The following is a 20,067-nucleotide window of genomic DNA, read 5'->3' on the forward strand; positions in this document are numbered from 1 at the left end:
ATAAGTTAAGGAATTTATATGCGCAATATAATCTACATGTTAAGTTTAAATCTTAAATTTAAACAGACGAGCGGTAACGGTAATACAAAATTGTAATTAATATTATTTCTTATGACCATTTACACATAGGATAGATACTGTATTCTATGTGGGACAACCTACGCGTTTTTCCGCTTACCGTTACCGCTCCTTTGTGTAAATTGGTCTTTATTTGCTTATGACGGGTGTGATAATTCACCCGGCAATTTCCTGTTCATTGGGTATCACTCATACATTTACGTTATACATACAAAACTAGTGGCAGGGATAATATGTATTAAAAGTACTTAATACACCTAGACTCGTATCTATATGACTGTCAATAGTCAGTTAAGAATTTCCTAGAGACATCTGTCAAATCGTGTGGATAATTTGTCTTAAGATTTTTTTAGAACAAAAATACAGCGTGCACTAGTTCAAAGGAATACGTATAATATTCATTTTCAACAAACACCTACGTCAATCATCTTTTTTCGATTTTCAAAACATTTTTTTTTTATTGTTTTGTGTATTCTGAGAACAATGAAGTCTAGTATTCGTTATTGCATTCGTAATCGTAGAACACAGTACTTAATGTTGTCAACGTCATGTTGAGTAATGATACGTACTGTGGCTTATAATGATATGTGAGTGAATTGCAACAATCATTCAAACTGCTATTGTGTGTTTTTTTTTTTTCGGAACGCTCTCGTCGGGTAATCTTAAAACAAAATCAAAATGGTCGGTTGCTTTGTAGCTTTGTTTTAAAATACTATTTAATTCTAAACGTTACATTAACCTACTTATACTCGTACGTTAGACGTTTTTATAACTTGAATAACAATAATAGCAAAATAGTAAGCAACAAAAACAGAATAATAGCATTGTTTTTAATCTTTATTTAATATTTAAGTATATTTGTGATTTTTGTTTTTACCAATATTATCGAGAATATATTGATTTTGTATTTTTTGCTTAGAGACAATTATATTTCGTAATTTAACAAATAAAATAATTTAGTAATAATAAGTATATCTTTGTTTTTATATTGTAGGTGTAAAATCGACTATTACTGCAGAAGAAGTCATTATTTTGATCACCGTTTTTTTACTATGGATTCTTGTGATTGGTCTCTTTTTCCGACAATGGGGTGTCATCCGGGATCTTCAACCTCGCTCATCCGGTAGCAAATATCGGCGCACAACCACCGATATCAGTAGAGATGGCAGCAGACGCAGCGCAAAAAGTCCACGAGACAGTATACGTGACCGGGACAGTATACGTGACCGTGACAGTATCATTCGGCACGACAGCGTAAGAGATAGGGAACCATTTTTAGACAGACTTAGCATAAGAGAAAAGTTGAATATGATCGCCTTGGCACGGAGTGAACCAGACCAGAGTAAAGACGTGGATCATAATAAACCGGTACACGATGATTTCTGTGTAGATATACATTATGAAGATAACGAACATTTAAAATTTGAGGAGGCTGTGGAAGCCGATAGTAAGGTTTGATCAGTTTATTTAGCGCTTGAAAGTTTGAAATCATTGTGTTTTTTCACAATACACATCTTGAGGTATATCGAATCAAGCCAATGGCAGTTAAGAATTTACAACCATCTTGATACAGAAAGTTGATGCCGATTGCGTATTCGGATTTGAATACTCGCTGCAAAGTGTTTGGTTTGGAAAACTAAGTTGAAAATGTATAAGAATTTATGAAAGAAATAAAGGTTTTACAGCTGAAATAGAGAGAGCGGCGTGACATTTTGTGATGAGTGAGGTACGGTAGCGTACAAGCTCTACAAAGTTATATTGATGGCTAATTTCCGTGAGATTTCAATTCGATCAAGGCAAATAATACATTTGCACAATAATATAATAAATGACCATCTTTATTATATACACATCGTCTCTTTCAATGGCAATGTAAATTGTGAATGTAGTTTTCTCTGTCGGAAGGTCATTAATGATAATAATGATATGTAGCGCACGGTGAAATTATTTCTAGAAATGGCTTCCATTTTAATAACGCTAGCTATAATAAGGTGATGATTAAACTATTTTTGTAACAATATTTTTGTGTGTATATATATATTTAAATAACTAGCAATGTACTTTATTTTGAATACTGTACACAAATTATTTTAAATATTGTATTTCGTGGTTAATTTTAATATTGTTGTTAGATTTTAAAATTGTACAGCCATTTTAAATTTCCTTGGAGAAGAGAAAACCTTAACATTTAAAAAATTATCTTTTGTAAGTGAATATCACTTAAGAGAAATGTTTATTGACTTAGTGAATATCTCACTTGTTATTAGAGTGGTTAATTATCAGCTTATCTGGTAATATGAACATCTTAGGAGGTAGGTAAAAACGTTAAAATTTACAAATTCTTATCTACCGTACTGTATCCTTAATATTTCCTTAAATGTGTATTGACTTAAGTAAAATGTGTCACTTGTCCATAGTGGAGTAGGCCTTCATTGGAAGATAATTATAATCACTTTACTAAGGGTTTGTTTGTTTGATCGTTAGTAAGGCTGCTAGAGAAGCGAGACACACGGTATACCTGTTTTGTTTATCCTTGTTGGTTCTTTCGTTCATTGTTGTAAAATTCAAATATAAAGTAAATAGAGTAGGAGGCAAAGTAGAATGTTTATCCAGGGAAGAGTAAATGTTTGGTTTATCTATCATGGAAGCGTGTAACTGTCATTTAAGTCGAAGATTATATATGAATAAGCCTATACAAAGGTGAATTACGTATTCAATTGGAGAAACAAAATCATCATGCAACATGTAAATAGATTACCTAAACACTATTTATAAAACATTGTCTTTTGTAGTCGAAGGTAGTATGTTATTTGTCAATAAGGACCACAAATGTAAGAAAGTGTACTGCATGAGATGACGAGTTGGAGGCCTATTACAATTTCATCTATACAAATAGTTTTTCGAAAAAGTAGACCTACCATGTGTTTATAATGTGTGCTTTCCTCAATGTGAAGGAATGTGAAGGAATGTAACTGTATGTCACAATATCTGCTGTTTGTTTAACCAATTACTGAACACCGATTTACAAAATATTATATTGATATGCCTCCCTTACTTTAGACATTGGTCGGCTAAAAGAAAAATGTTATAAACACAATATGGCATGGATTTACTTTGTCATTTATTTCTGATCTAGATAAAAGTGTGGTTATAACTACCATATGTAAGGTGTAAATTTCCATTGTTTATGATCACAATGAGAAATTAAGAAATACTGCACCAGTGTTATACGAATATACACATGGTTTTCGTGTTTATGCTTGGGAAAAATATCACAAACTTTGATGTATTCAAAGAATAAGTTTTATATACAGTAATATTTGGTGGGAGGTATTGTAAAAATAACTTGGTGACTTATATAGAAAGATAATTACTGATTGGTATTTTAGGAACAGAGCAAACATTTTCTCTTTTTTGTTGTTATTTAGATTTGTTAAAACCGGCATTTTAGTACTTGAAAAGAGCAACGCCGAATTTAGGGTACAGGTATATGGTCAGAGTGTTGTCTGTCAGGCTGAATACTTTTCTAGTAGTAAACTGGCTGTGTAGGCAATATAACAAACGACTATAAAAACTAAAACTTGTTGAAACCCAGTCTATCGTGACCAGATAGTATGAAATGCTATTTTACATTTTTCAATCCAGTTACGCTTTATGGCAAATTATGAAATGAATTTCTATGCTAATTGTCCACACATGCTTTGAGTTTACACATTTACAGTAGAATTGAAATACTAGTCGCTATTCAAGACTGATATAACTATTTTAATTGAGGCCTCAATTGCACCGTATTTCATTAAAAAAACAGCGTAATGTAATAGTGTCAATTTGGATTAACTTTAAACCAATTTTATAATGCATGTGATACCTATACATTTTTTTCGTGATGCAGATAATAATGTATTATGTTTTTCATCGTACCTATTTGAATATTCATGATGGTAACGTTTTCCTTTGAGCTTTCAATTCATCAGAATGGGTTAGAGACCTACATATGGTACAAAAACAATTACCACTTTTTTAAAGACATTTTATATTTGTGTTAAATTAGAATAACAATCATTATCATTATGATCATTATTTCACTGCTAATTTGGAATTGAAAACGTTGTGTATATGACGGGTTTCCCGCTGTTGAATGAGATTATGAAATAAATAAAAACACGTATTGAATGAATATGTTTGATTAAGGCCGTGTTTCGGCAGACAAAAATAAATTATCGGTTAATTTTTAACCAATTAGGTAATTAATTTTAAAAAAGTGCGCATAATCAGTAATTACCAAACTACCAGGTGCACAAATACAACGCAACAATTTTTGCTTCATGTCAAAGGTCAACAATTATCGCATTTATTCGATTATTATCCGATTTTAATGCGATAATTATCGGTAAACTTTTCTCGAGTGGAATCGGTTAAACCCCTTTTCCACAGGAGGTTTATCGGTTAATTATCGGTTAATTTTGGCTGACGGCCTAAGAAAGAATAACAAGGCAAGACATAAGCGCAATTAAATAAATAATAATCTTATTGTAAGTACCAAAATACATTTCACTTATGAAGTCAGAAGTCAAACATCAACACATATTTCCTTCATGTTTATGTTTACTTCTATACTTAATGACGTGTTTTCTACAACCGAGTAGTATGACACAGCTTAACGATTATTAGTGAGTGCTAGGCCTACAATAACAAGAATAATATAATTACAATTGTCTCTTTCAAATCATACTTTGTTAAACTGTAATCTTGAAAACTTTATTAAAATCTTTGTTGAAAAAAATGTATTGCCTTATCATTTGTGTGCATATTTTTAAATAGATATCGGTCTATATCCAAGATATATTTCAAGCCACTGAGAAAAAGATCCGGGACGCATTTCTCCTATGAAGCTAAGTCAGAAAGTATGAATAATTCATGTCATTATTATGACATCATAGCGAAAAAGGGCATGGACAGAGAACACATATCTCAGGTTATAAATATAACAGGTTTTGCATCCGGTCAGGACGACACACACTAATAAAAATCATTATGTCATAATTCTTTATTCACCAAAGGCAAAACGGTATAAACAAATAGCTTTCGCTAGTCAATGGTTTACACCTGATTAACAAATATAATACTGTTCAGTGCAAACGATTTTGATAATATAATTATACAATAATGTAAAAAAAAACCCACAATAATGACAAAAAGAAAGAGGTGGGCCAGCATTAATCAGTATCTCGATAATAGGTGATTACTGTCAAATATCAAATATAACCATTTAATGCATGTGCATTGAATTCACCCCCACCCCCACCAAATGGCCGATACGAATACCAATGAACAAAAATTAGTTTTTTCTCCACCATACCCAAATACAGCCTACGCCATGCATGCACCATAAACGTAATATAATGACATTTCGGTAGCACATTGCTATTATTCGTCTTCAAAAATCCCGCTTTATTTATGAGTGAAATGGAGAGAGATTTAAATCACCAACTCTTCTCTAATTGATATATCAATAGGATTGTTTACATTGAATGACTCGTCTTACCTAGAGTAATTTGGTATTCGAGTTAGTTTTTAAACGGTCATGGCGGTCTCATAAAGAATGAATATTTCGCTTACAGATTAAATTACGGACGTACGCTAAATAATTGATTGAAATGTGTCATATGTAGACATTGTCAAAAAATAATGAATATATAATTACAATGAAACTATAGAAAGGAACTTAAATGATAAAATAAAATGTTTACCTTTTAAACATACGTCTTTTTTACGTTAACTCTCCTTCAACAACGTCAACAACAACATCTTGCATAAAAAAATGCTGTCCCGTGAATCTCGGTTGTATGCCTTATGAATTATTCATGATTGGGGAGATCGCGCGCTTGTAATAATCATTTAGTAAAAGGACAATTTAGCAATCAGCTGTTTCGAGCAAGCGTTGGGCAGTGGCCATATGCATTGACCCTTTTTATGATTAATAACATTTTGCCACCATAATGGTAAAATGTACACTTATTTTTAAGGCTTGTGAATGTATTTAATTTACACACGTTTAATCAGCAGGTATAATTGAAGAATTACTTGTATTTAGGCCTTGATTTAGATAACATTTACAGTATAAAACCGAAATATCGTTTTTTAATTATATTCTTAATTGAAATCATTTAAAAATATATTTATACTGAAACAATTCTGAATCCAATGATGCAGAAATGTTGACATAGGTGGCGGTAGATTATAATTGTGACGGTTTCGGTCAAACCTTTGCCTTAAAAATTATAGGTTCCTCTGCATCATTGTTTTTTTTTAACGAGTGAGAAAGAGAAAATGATATTAAAAAGATTGTGAAAAATTAGGTCCAAGGTTATGGATGTAATCCACACCAAAGTGTACGTTTAGTCGTCGACATTTTAAATTATAATTTTCGAAACTCTCTTTTGAACCACAAATTAAGGTTGGTTGTTCATATTGTCTACACTCTGTGGATATGCACCACATTCACTCTTTCAGGTGACAAAACAATTCCTTTTCATTTAACTTACGAATTATCTACACGGTAAAAACTATACTGTATATGTTTACAAAAAAGTAATGTAATGTTACATATAACTGGTTAATAAGCAATGACATTTCCTATTGGCTGTCTCTAAGAATTTGCTTCTTTTTCTTGACGTCATATTATCCAATTTAAAAAACATCTATACAAAGTTGCTTACACACCGTGCTATTATTTTGTTATCCATTTCTAATATAAAAAAAAACCGATACAAACTAACTGTTGATAAATAAGTATTTTATTTACCGGCATCAGATGCGTATTCGAAGCATTTAGTTTGCCGATCAAGTTAACAGTCAGAATCTATTCTAAATAAACAATAAATTAGCCATGCTTTACGTACGTTATGCGTGGGAGCATTACAGTTACGTGATATTCGTTTTACCACGTGCCGACAGGTGGCATTGTATATGGTGTTACTTGTCTGAATTTCACATCATTATTTGTTTAACAATACTACTATATATTTTATCGCATAATGGAATAGGACAAATCAAACTGTTAGTGTTTTTTAGAACATGCATGTTAATAATAATAAAAAAAATGTGTATTAATCGATTTAAAAAATACTACAATAACGGTATGTATACAACGGTGGCTTGAAAGCATGTTTTAAAATGTGATTGGAATTCGTTACGCAACAAGTGAATGCATGGGGACTAAAACAGTATTTTGGGAAGTTCCAATTATAGTATGGCTGATTTTTATCAAGAACATAAAGTATTTATAATAGAAAATACTTTATAAAATAATCGTCACTATTTTGATCTTGATCCCCATAATATTAATCAAGGTTGGTGAACTTGAGCAATTGGTATAGCATATCAACGGTGTAGATGCCATCCCTTGTATGTTTTAAATGTATAGTTGTTAGTTAATTGAATACTATACAATCATGAAACATGTACATGACGTTCAAATGCTAAATATAGAAGTAGTCTGTTTTAAATCGGGATATCTCGTTGCATAGTTTCGTTGAAGAAACCAATGACCTGTTAATTATTAAACCCAACACAATTAAAAACATACTCAAGAACAAGGTTTTGTTTTAATTTGTTTTTCGTTTGGTGTCTCATCTCAAAATAGTAGAAATAATTATAGCGGTCAGATAGATATCGTTTACCTAACCATGAACGCCGAACATAGTATACCAATTACATGGCTATAGATAAACACATAAAGGAAAATTAAGCGTGAATTACTGGTGATCAATCCACAAATTGCTGTGTTGCTGTGAAGTTGGTAACTGTAAAGCGTCTATTAAATTGCTAATAGTTACTATGGAAAAACACAAGTGGATAAAAAATGGAATACGAACTTGCCCATCAGCTAGTTATCTCGACCGAAGGTCGAATCAAGCCCGACGACGAAACTCCGCCGAGCAATCGAATCTTGAAACACAAATAAACAAGTTGCAAGCTAATGAGGATGAAGTTCTTCGCAATATAAATAGGAATAGTTATAATCTACGAAACCAATTGGCAAATACAAACACGTTTTGTGCACCAGAACCAACAATGAATGACAAGAAATCTCCAAAAGTGAAACGAGCGTCTACGCCAATGCCAGGATTTATAAGCGACAGTGCGAGGGGAAGAAGATCAGCAACACGTACTCAATTATTGGATGTTAAACATGTTAAAGAGTTGAGAAGGCATAGTGAAGGAGACATTCAAAGCTCAATTGTTCGCTTTCGGGAGGGATTTAAATCATCTAAACGAGGATCTTGTGTACTTCCCGCCATCAATCAGGGAGGTCTTCTAAGGGCAGCGTGTGCGGATATAACAAGAAGAAAATCACTAAACGAAATCGAAGATTGCACGTTTGATTCCAAAAGTGTTAACTGTGACTCTCCAGTTTGTTTAGAATTGGAAGGAAATGTGAGGAAAGATAAGCTACTTATTGAGTTTAGTTCAGATGATGAGTCGGATTATTCAATGCCAAAGAACCTTTCGCCAACTCCTACTCCTTCCATCCTGGTGAGCTGCAATGGAAGGGTAATTCAGACAAACATAAACAGAAGAACGCCGAGTCCATTACCTTTGCGACGAAACGGATGGTCATCGACTACAGATCTAACCGACGACGATGATGAAAATACATCGTCAGTAGATAGTAAATTATACCCGCCGTATGTCGGGAAATCAAGCCAATTGATGACGGATTGGAGAATGCAGAAGCCACTGAGAGATGCCCGAAAGCGTGTCAATTCGTTGTCGCCAGCAAGCTTTTCTAAAATATCTCAACAAAGGAGACGATCTGCAGAGGAGTATGAGATCTGTAAGGGAAAGCAAAATTTGATAAACACAATGTTCAGTACCGAAAGAAGAAAAAGCGATGTTGAGTTGAGATCCAAAATAGACGAGTTTTTAAGGAAGTCTTGTGTGATTTCTGACAGAAATGGAGATCAATAACAGTTAAAAATAGTCATATTTAACACCAATTTCGTTAATTATTTACCATTGAAAACGTAATTTAAGAAGAAAGTAGTCTTCCTGAAGACCGTTGGCAGACTGTTTTTTTTTTTTGTTAAATTTAATTTATTCATTTATCTTTAATATGGATATTATCAAAAAGAAAGAAATACAAAGCATTCTAACAAAAATAGAGGAGTATACGGTTTCCAGTAAATATCTAATGATAATGGACAAAAGGGAAAATCATTTTGTTTTTAAATATCTTTTTGATGAATATAAACTGTGGATACATAGTTTTTTAGAAGGTCTGGATTTTAAAGTAATAAATTAAGTACTGACATTACAGTAGGCATACACTAGTCTTAATGTAAAGTAAGATATTTTTTTTTTCTCTTCTGAAATTTAAGACAGAAGAGTGATTTGGATCCGCAAATGATCCAACGTATAATACCGATTGTTAAGCATGTAGCACTTGTTTAAATAAACTATAAAAAAACACACATTTGGAATTAATCTATTTTTATTTCTAATTGTTATTATTCTTTCTACTCATTCAACATATGATTTATATAACATAATCAAGGTGTGCAGGTAATTATTAAGTATAATAATAATACATTATATTATCCTTTATAATAATAGAAACCACGACAAATTCACTATTTACTTTATCATTCACTGATTCCTGTATCTACTGTAATATTAATATACACACAACATTCAGAATTTATAGCAAACTAAAATGCGCATGTGCGATTAGTTGGCAAAGCTATGCATAGAGGGCTATCGTTGTCTACAAACATGATCTATACTATGCACAATTAAGTTTATAAAAATGAAGCTTATATGTAGCATGTTGTCAAATAAGGTTTACTTTCATGCTGCAGTACACATTTGTTATCTTTATTAGGAATTACACATAATTAAAAACACGTAGCATGTTACAATGTTATCCGTATTAAAATGTAGGCCTACCTACATTATTACATTTTTACATTGCTTGTATGAAAGCGAAACTTATTATACTTCTAATGACACTCAATTTGAAAGAAAATCTTTAGTTGGGTCCATCGAAACTATGGTTTGTAATTGGAGAGAGTATTTAATTTGAGAGAGTAGCTTATTATAAAAGGTATATGATCACTCGGGGCCACAGTACAATGTATTCAATTGGTCTTTATTTGGAGGGATTCTTTTTGGATGTAGTCTTTAATTGGAGGTGTCTTTAATTGATACGTGTATACTAATTCATATTTATGTTAGGGTTTGGAGGTATTTTATGTAATCACTAATAATATTATGACTTTTCGATAAATCATTCTACATGTTTCGTATATTAATTGTATTTTTATTCCATGACATTGAAACGTTTAACACGTAGTCATTGCCCACGGCTATACATTGTTTTTATTATGACCATTCTTCTATGATAAAAAAAACCCATTGAATTTTAATTAATATGCTTTATGGCAAGCAAATTCATGCATTTTCATTTTAAACTAATAATACAACTAATTCTCCCTAAGCAATGTGCGTAATATAACAGTAAGTAGTAAGCACATCACGTCTTTTTCAGGAATATGTCAGAAGGACAATTTCTAAGAACGATGTACCTTTTTAAAACTTCTTAGGTATACCATAAACTGTGTCAAAATATATAAAACAAAGTGTCATCTTAATCTAATTTATAATAAACGTCAGAATAATATATTTAGTTTTGTGAGAAACAAATTAAACATAAATGTAAGTACGTGCGCTTTCAAGCAATCATAATAATAATAATACTTGTCACGTTTTCAATCTCTTCGTTCAGTGTCATGGCTAACGCGTTTCACCAAACGGGTCGGACGCGTTTCACCAACGGATCGGACGCGTTTACCTTGACAAGTTTCATTATCTCCGTTGTGTCGTGTGCCGTTTCTAATATCTATATACATGCAATAAACATAAATTAAACCTAAGGTAACAAACCCACTTATTGCTTTTCTCAAAATACACGTTCATCGAGTTTCTGTCTTTTGACCGCAAAAGCCGATGACAGAAAAAATCACTAAAAACCTGCATTACATAACTACACATTATATCATACACTGACATAAGGAATTAAAATGTAATTTATCGGGAAAATGAAAATGTCTGTTTATTCCAAGATACAAACACATGTAGGATTAAAGTAAAATTAAAAGGTACATGAAAGTTAATGTTATTAAATTATTATTATTAGTCTCGCTGGGGTTTTACAAAACTAATTTAAAAGTATACGTAATATGATTAGCTATAATTTATGATAACATTTTAACACATATTCTCAATATTCATTTTTTTATATTAACGTTTATTCTAGTTTACTGACTGACAAGTAATACATCATTATTGGCGAAATCTATTTCAGTTAAAATTTACTGTATAAATTAACACCGAAGTGTTTATAGGTTTAGTAATGTTCTGGTTCTGTACCAGAACATTCATTTTGTTTTATTCAACTAAAATTCAAATTACAATTAATAAAAAAAAGGCCACGTCCTTATGAAAAGAGATATTTTGTTATAACTGTGCATAATAAAAGCCAAATGCCAGTGACGATATGGTCTCCGCGGACGGAGGAGTCGCATGCCACGAGGGGTTACTTGCGCGGCGCATGAAGCACACAAAACATTTGAACAGTTTGATCCATTCAGATGTGGTTTCAATAACTGAACTGAACTCACAGTCCACACACAATGTGAATATCTAATTTCGAAAATAGTGTAGCTATATATAGTCATGCCTAGTATATGAATTAACAGGTATAATTATGCGAATACCTCTAAAAGCATCTCTTTCGTTCCTATGAATCCTACTAAAATTAAAAGGAATGTAATCGAAACACCAAGTTCTACTACACATTATGATACAAAACATTTTCATTTATATACAATTCCTGATAATAGTGAGATATTTAAAATCAAGAGAAATACAAATTTGGAATTAGGTTTGATTTTATTTTCGATTACAGTTTAATTTAAAAAACACCCGCATGTTAATTAAAACGCCGTCTAATCTGTTACATCGGACTAAAATGGCGAACAACTAGAACACAGGGAAGGAAAGAGGACATTATATACAACAGATGCCGTTTGTAACAATTGAATATAGACAACGTGGTCTTACATTATACATGTATATATCAGATCTCATGAGTTTAACTTTCTCCTAATGGCATGTCATCGAGTATATATAATATGCCTACATAACATTGGAATTTGCATGTTTTACTTACGACATTGTAGTTACTGCCTGTTCCACAAATACAGATGCCATAACAAAAAACATATTTTACTTAGTCAGTAATAGGCCTATGCATTTACCTTAGGTGTAGATGTTATAATGCCCATTACTGTAATAGGATAAGTGTGTTGTAGGCTAAAACATGTATTTGATACCGTACATATATGCATTTTGCAGGTGTATTAACTCTATCAGAGTTGGCTTTCTGTTTCTTTACGCATACTACTTGTACGAGCTCTTGGTCGATATGTAACCGTAGGCCAAGCTGGCTCTTCCTTTCTTATTTCCTGATGCATCGCGGAATGAGCATTATCGTCGCTGCCGTGTAAACTCTTGCAAGTAAACATTCGCTTGGACAGTTTACTTCCTTTAATGTATACCTATGTAAACAAGAACGAATACGCATACAAAAGTGTATTCATTAAAAGATCAATAACAGTACAATAATAAAAGAAACTGAGTGAATAAATGAAATGAAGTTTAAAGAAACCATGCCGTTTCGAAAAATACGCAAATCAATTATGGTCTAACAGGGCCTCCTAGGCCTACTATAGGAAGAGTAAGATTGACTTAATTATTTCATCTCATGTGTATCAATCTACTAAAGCCTACAGCCCCAATAATATTTAAGAAACGTAGCATATGGTAGCATTTGAAAGGTGTAGTCACATTAGTCACTATACATTCATATTTGGCCTACTTCTTACTTATTTGCATCTAAATGTGGGTTGTGTTGGTTTATTTTTCATTGTTTTCATTTGACCATTGCCACACCATTGAACCATACAACTGTTCGACACTGTTGATACATAAGTTGCCTCCCAACCAAAATGATGGCGCTATTATTTGGAAACATTAATATCTTTTAGTTTTTTAGCACTTACCTCCAATACTGTTGCAAGGATAAAGTAAAATATTACGATTCCAAGAATGATGAACTGGAAATACAGGTGATCATATGACAGCTCTATCATCTATCAAGTCAATAATAATACTGGTAGTTAAATATAATGTATTGGGAAAAAAAATTATTACAGTTATGTAAATTATCAGTAGACACTTTAAACATCGAATTTAATATTGTTTTAAAAAATACTTCATAAAATAATAACGCATCAAATTTTAAACTTACCTGAAAGAATTCCCTGATATTATCAGCCCACTCAGCTCCAGGTAAAAACAGGAGAAATATGGTAAAAAGTGTCATTACAATTAGACTTATCGTAAAAAGAACTGAAACATAAAAAAAGGATAAATATTACCATAACATTATTAAAACATTTTTATCCTTGGTAGTCTAAAGATAAAAACCAGTCTTAACCTGTTCAAACGGTTCAAATAGGTTGAGACTGGTTTTATTTGGAGTTATGTAATGTAACAAGATATCATGTTTTATCATCATCATGACAATTGTACTAGGCCCTGCTAAGAGTTGCAATTAGTTTTGGAATTTTGCCAAATTCTGACTAACATGGTATAAAATCATAATAAACCGTTGAAGGCGCTAATTTTCCACTGTAATATTTATTATTCATTTCAAGTGATTCTACTTACGGTTTGTGTATATCGGTGCCCTAAACGGAGGCCCTTTGGAAAACAGGAATGCAGCTATGATGTACTGAAAAGCAGACACAAGGAACACAGTTGTACTCTCGTAACCTTTTGTGTTTGCAACTTTACTTTTGTCCACAACCAATGGTACGAACCTGAGACAAATTCAAATAATATTATAAAAATAAATAATACTTTGTGTCATCAAATATAGCTAAAATTGTCGTGGCGATTTTAATGAGCAAATTACATTGTTCTTAATAGTTGAACATTTACCGACATCACGTAAGCATGGGATCATCAATATACCACTGAACTTAACTTTTATTGGTTAGACTTGCAGGTATGGCTGAGAGATTCGCGCCTGCTAGATAGGTCTGGTTACTCTACATTGTACCACAAAAAAAACTCTTTAGGCGAAAAGAGGTTCTTTCAAACACTACGAGTCCCCTGGCTACAGCTTTACCAGGGTCATGATATCTTATATCATTATAGTTATCTGGAATTTCCCATGACCAAACAGTGCCACGGCCTACGCTTCATATAGCCTAGAAAATTATTTTTTTTAGTCAGCATGGATTTATTTTTATTCCCATCATGTAGGCCTTATTGGCAAGTCACCTGATGTTGGATGTGATACGGTAAACATAACTTACCATGGTTGGGCTTTGACGATAAGATAACTTCCTACTTGGAATACAAGTTGAAGAATTACGTGACCAATCAACGAAAATAGCATAGCGGGCTCCATTAAGCCACTCTGCGGTCGTTTCGATACTATCTTCGGAAAAGCTTCATTTCTGGCAACTTTAATATGAGATAAATGTATGATAACACAGTAAATAATCTTCTGAAAAAGACTCTAAGGAACGTTGAAAATATATATTTTAAAATCTATTTTCATGTATTGTGTTTGTATGTTTATTAGTATTATTAATTTCATGCTTGATTAAATTTTGTAGTTTATCATTGGAAAGTCGGTGAACGTATAATAACTTCATTTGTTGCAGCAAATATCAAAGAATGTCATCATCATCATCATCATCCATGCAATTCGATCTTATCATTTCATTTTTATTAGAGTTGCGTATGACATATTTTTATTAAATGATGGTTGTTGTACTTACTCAAAAGTGCTACTATAGAAGTGATAGCTACGTCCCAGTACATAAACATCCAATCACTTGGAAACGAATCGATCTTTGAAAAGAACATCGTCATCATTGTGTTACATTTTAACTTACTACCGTATTAATTACTACTAACAATATTGCATTAGTGCAAACTTAAATTAGTATTCAATGTGACAATTTATTTCCATTAAATATGCATGAGTCTTTTTAGAAATTGCGTTTTTAGAAATTGAGTTTTTTTGAAAAGAAAGATACGAATCATAATTTGAACTAAGGTGCTTGTGCAAGGTTATCAATCACAATTGTACAACTTAATGTCAGATCGTGTTATTATCTCGCACTTAATATATACTGTGAACGTTCTTTCCGAATAATCTAACATTTTATTATTTATTTATTACATAATATACACTATGTATCAATATAGAAACAGTTTAGGTAAACCACGGCGAAATTGAAACCTAATTTTTACCAAAGAGAATTCAGTTTCAATAGGACAAACAAAAAACAGACGATCATTTTCAATAAATTATCATTCAATTAATATTAATATTTTCAGATTTAGGCAGCAGATGTTTTTCACAAATTAATAAACACAACATTAATTTGATTTTATAATATGTATATATTTAGATTTAATATCTAAACAATAAATTTACCGTGTTTAAAATCAATACGGTCGTATACTGAATCATACTATACAGGGCCATATATTTGAATACACCGAATGACGTCACTAACGCTGCTCTTCCTTCTCTGAAATGAAATAGATGAAATGATATTGTAAGAGCAATAGACAGATATATTTGTTTTTAAGTCTATGTATTTTTAAATGTTCAGACTAATTGAAAGGTAGTGTTATATATTGTGTGATGAATTTGATCTGATCTGATCTGAATCTGAAGTTTACAACGCAAAAACAAGAAGCTAGACTAATAGACGCTACTTTTAGTAGTGTTACTGTATTTATATTTTTTATTTATATTACAATAATCACTAACAAATTCTACGAGAAACATAAACTTTTAATTATTATTTTAATATGTGCATCTGGGTTTCTTACTGTTAATGTATAAATCCAAAGGCAAATTACTGAAAAATGACAATGCTGTGGGTATCAGTGGCTGGATCTCAATGGAGATCTCAATGGAGATATACTGTTAATGTATATATACATAAATATAATTTTTACATTTTTGTTTTGTTTTTCTTCTTCTCCTTAACTTTATTTCATTATTCTCTTTTTGATATTTGTTTTTCAAAGAGTCTTACGACTACACTTTCTTTGTTAGATCCCTGCAATATTGTATTTAATAATGTAAATATATATTGCTAAATACTGTAAAAACTGGCTAATATGGTAAAAAAAATCATAGAACGGATTCACGGTTCACGGTTTTCCAGAGATGTTAAATTTATGTGCCTAAACGTATTCTACAAACATTCTAAAATTGATTCCTAGGACTTTCAGCTATCTAAGTTAAAGGATAATCCTCGTTTTTATGTTAAGTCTTCTTAAGAAACTGTTATATACTGCAGCAACTGTTCAATTCAGATCTTGACCTAAATAGTAATAACCTGTATGCATTGCACGTCATTAAGTTTAAAATACGAGTAAAATGTGTGCATAAATAAACCATCTACGTCATTAAACATTTGTCTGCATATATGTTAATATTGCTTGTAGATAATTAACATTTAGAAAAATATCTGTAATATATTTGTAAATATAGGTCTAATATATAATAATTATTTTGTCAGCACAAACACACAAAAAACAATGCAAGAATATGAAGTTGTTTTATTATCTGACATGGATTACAAATGTTTGTATACATAAGATGCCCCAGTGTCCCCTTAAAGGAGTTCTACTGTAAGTCTTCAATATTCAAATGATCAGTATATTTTAAGTATGTAATAATTGGTTACGTACTTGATAAGCGTAGGTACACAACTGATGTTTGGTGTCTTTGATGTAAAAGGCGATGCCACCGAAGCCTCTGCTTCCGACAACGATATCCCAGCATGAGCCATCTTGAGGGCGCCACAGTCGTTAGCTCCATCACCACACATACCAACAATGTAACTACAAAATAATGTTTTTTTTTTATGATTTTCTTTTAGGAGGGAAAGTGAGGGAGACATTATCTTCAATTCATTACTTTAATCTATCAATCACCATTGCACTGGTATTACTAACATTTAGGAATCTCGCAGTAAAAATCATGACTTTACAACAATTTTTAACCAAGATAGAAAATTCTTACTTTTTATTGATATGCCGTAAGTTTACCAATGTTTAAAAACTATAATAAACTTACTCGAGCTTTTGCAGAGCCTCGACTAATTGAGTTTTTTGATCCGGAGACATACGTGCAAACACACATCCCTTCAATGCAACCTTTGTGGAGGAAAAACAACAATAGCAGACAGAAAATAATTAAGAAATTATAATTCATATAATTAATACTTTTTCTATTTTTGGTGGAGTTGCTTTAAAAACAACTGTTTATTTACAGGTAATCTTGTTATGGCCATTTTCATAATGTAACTATATTCAAGATTCAAGATTCAAAGATTCAAACTTTATTCTCATTCATTTCTGGAAATTCCATTGCTTGCATTAAAAATTACAGAACAACAACAATTGGAATTACATTACAATATTTCAACATATTTGATTATATATATGCGTAAAATGCGTATTAATCAATTCATTTGTGTTTACCATAACGTTCTTACCCTCGGTAATAATTCTGGAAAATGCTCATGTATAGCAGCAAATGATTTTCCATCAACAATGAAGTGACATCCATCATCGGTTGAAGAATCGGTTTCACATATTGTAATGGCAATGTTTTCGTTAGACTAGACGTGAGAGATTGTAAAAAGAAATTATTTTATTTTAAACAACTTTAGGATTTGTCTGTAATTATGAAGAAAATAAATTAAATTTATCAATGCTTTAACTAGTCGTCAGAAAGATGGATATTCCAAACAAAACAAACAAATGTGTAAAAGAATACTGTAATCATAAAATACCAAAATATTACAATAGAGGGCGGTCTACATCCGGTTTTAGTTTATACTTTTAACGAGTTAATTGAAAGGTTCTCCATATTTTTCTTCTTATTATAATTTTTAGTTCAAAAAACATGAGTGACGAGTAATTAAATATTATTTTATTTTTAAATCTTGCAATTAGATCTTTTAAAATGCTATTAGGCCTATACGTCAGACGGTTTCATGAATATACTTTTCTGAACACGATCTTTATTAATAAATAACTACCTACCTCAATACGACTGTTTGTTTCAACTGATGCACTGTGTGCAGGACTAGGCTTCGATGTATCGTGGACAGGATAGTAGGCAATTGTAGCCTTTTCACCCGGTTTCGACGGTGGCTTAGCCTCGATTTCAAGGATCTTATCATTTCGGTTTATCATGCCACATTTCTTTGCAACACTAAGTGCAGTAAGTTTGTTATCACCTTTGATATAAATAATGTAAGAAGATTTTCCACATGGTAAACAAATAATACTCTTTATATCGTCCTTAAGCTTAACTGAAAATGGAGGGATTTCGGACCAACTTCAGTCAGCAATAGCGCATACGCAGAACTGCACAATAGTGAAACAAGTTATTTCACGTTCACAAATTCTGTCTTAGTATCATCATTCCTGTAGGCTTATATATTATTATTGTTCACCATCCATGGCCTCAAATTGATAGATGTAACCGAAAGCAACATTTAAATATTTGTATAAATGTAGTTATAACAAAAGACTTACCAGTTACCATAATGGTTCTGATATTGGCGTCGTTTAGTTCGTGAATGACTGGGGTAGTTTCAGGTTTTAATGTATTCTGCATTATAAGTAGTCCAAGAAATCGCAATTGACACTCAACTTTGTCTCTGTACAGTAAACAAGAGAAAACAACTCTATTAATCAAACAAATCGATGACAGAAAACAAAAACAATATTTTATTCAAATAGATAACAATATGTGTATTCCAATGCCGGAAGAAAAAAGTTTAGTGGAAACAGGGATGGACAAAGTGATGAAGGTCTTGAAAACAGTTTGTGTGAATTATCACGAAATTAAAATTCAATAATAGATTGTTGTGAATTGTACCTATATTATTAAAAATTCATACTATGGTGATGACAATCATGGTAACAGAAGTAATAGTGTTAGGCTACCTTTGCAGATTCTGTAGTTTTTCCCATGGTAGTCTTTCACCCAGCGGTCTCCATGCTAACGCTAAAACGCGTAATCCATGATAGGTGTGTTCTCGGAGAACCGAATAAAAATCTTCTGGAACTAATTTTGGGAGAACAAAAATATTAATAGTTTTTTTTGTGTTTGTTATTTTTAATTTTAAATTGTATATCAAAAGCAGTTAAGCTTTGTTACAGACATTTGTGGTTTACATAATATGAATGGAAAATGAAAGTGTGTGAATCCTAGATTTACCCGTGTTTGGATCGCTGAGTGAAGCTATCATTTCAGGAGCGCCTTTGACATAAACTTCCATGTCTGGGGAACCAGCCTTCTGTGTTATGACACTCATTCTTTGAAGATCAGAAGCAAATGGAAATTGTCGAACAATGCCGATTTCCTTAATTCCCTACGTAAGAAGAAAGTATATCATTTTATTAATTTAAAAAAACAATATATTTTGACAAAATGTGTATTTGAAAAATGTCTCAATTGAGATGTAGTACTAAGAGGACTGTCATTCCAAGGAAATTGTTAGAATGGTCAAAATGTGGTTGCGCCCTCAATCGTTCCTTTGGTGATTAACTGTGATTTCTGGTACTTGTGTTGATTTATTTTTTGTTTTGTTTCTGTTAATTTGTTTTAGTGTTGATCCTCGAATTTGTCTATTATTTGTTATTGTATCTTACATCTTTTTCCCAAGGTGTAACGCTTCCATTGAGCTGATGTGCAGGAGGTCTGACGATTGTGTGAACAGGAATAGAAAACCCAGTGTCATCGTCCTCTGACGCATCTTCAAGATGCTGAAAAATAATACAATACAATACAACCTCTTG

The 20,067-nt window shown here is 31.9% G+C and overlaps 2 protein-coding genes across 4 annotated transcripts in view; one reads left to right on the forward strand and one right to left on the reverse strand.

The window, feature by feature from the left end:
• The window catches only part of LOC140044833 (uncharacterized), a 28,177-nt gene extending 26,047 nt beyond the window's left edge, over window positions 1-2,130 (forward strand). The window contains exon 3 of the mRNA XM_072089512.1: window positions 1,073-2,130. Coding sequence (XP_071945613.1) covers window positions 1,073-1,536 — 464 coding nt within the window. The 3' untranslated portion in view covers window positions 1,537-2,130. The remainder of the gene's footprint in view (window positions 1-1,072) is intronic.
• A 7,279-nt stretch (window positions 2,131-9,409) lies between these two features.
• Window positions 9,410-20,067, reverse strand: part of LOC140044834 (polyamine-transporting ATPase 13A3-like) — a 31,126-nt gene continuing 20,468 nt past the window's right edge. For all 3 annotated transcript variants that reach the window (XM_072089515.1, XM_072089513.1, XM_072089514.1), the window contains 15 exons: window positions 19,921-20,034; window positions 19,487-19,640; window positions 19,213-19,333; window positions 18,799-18,923; window positions 18,301-18,497; window positions 17,748-17,873; window positions 17,327-17,406; window positions 16,939-17,091; window positions 15,665-15,761; window positions 15,000-15,072; window positions 14,529-14,679; window positions 13,876-14,027; window positions 13,454-13,554; window positions 13,206-13,295; window positions 9,410-12,701 (listed from right to left, as the gene is read on the reverse strand). In XM_072089515.1, coding sequence (XP_071945616.1) covers window positions 12,513-12,701; window positions 13,206-13,295; window positions 13,454-13,554; window positions 13,876-14,027; window positions 14,529-14,679; window positions 15,000-15,072; window positions 15,665-15,761; window positions 16,939-17,091; window positions 17,327-17,406; window positions 17,748-17,873; window positions 18,301-18,497; window positions 18,799-18,923; window positions 19,213-19,333; window positions 19,487-19,640; window positions 19,921-20,034 — 1,923 coding nt within the window. In that variant the 3' untranslated portion in view covers window positions 9,410-12,512. The remainder of the gene's footprint in view (window positions 12,702-13,205; window positions 13,296-13,453; window positions 13,555-13,875; window positions 14,028-14,528; window positions 14,680-14,999; window positions 15,073-15,664; window positions 15,762-16,938; window positions 17,092-17,326; window positions 17,407-17,747; window positions 17,874-18,300; window positions 18,498-18,798; window positions 18,924-19,212; window positions 19,334-19,486; window positions 19,641-19,920; window positions 20,035-20,067) is intronic.

Source organism: Antedon mediterranea, chromosome 3 (genome assembly GCF_964355755.1).
Source record: "Antedon mediterranea chromosome 3, ecAntMedi1.1, whole genome shotgun sequence".
NCBI lineage: Eukaryota > Metazoa > Echinodermata > Crinoidea > Comatulida > Antedonidae > Antedon > Antedon mediterranea.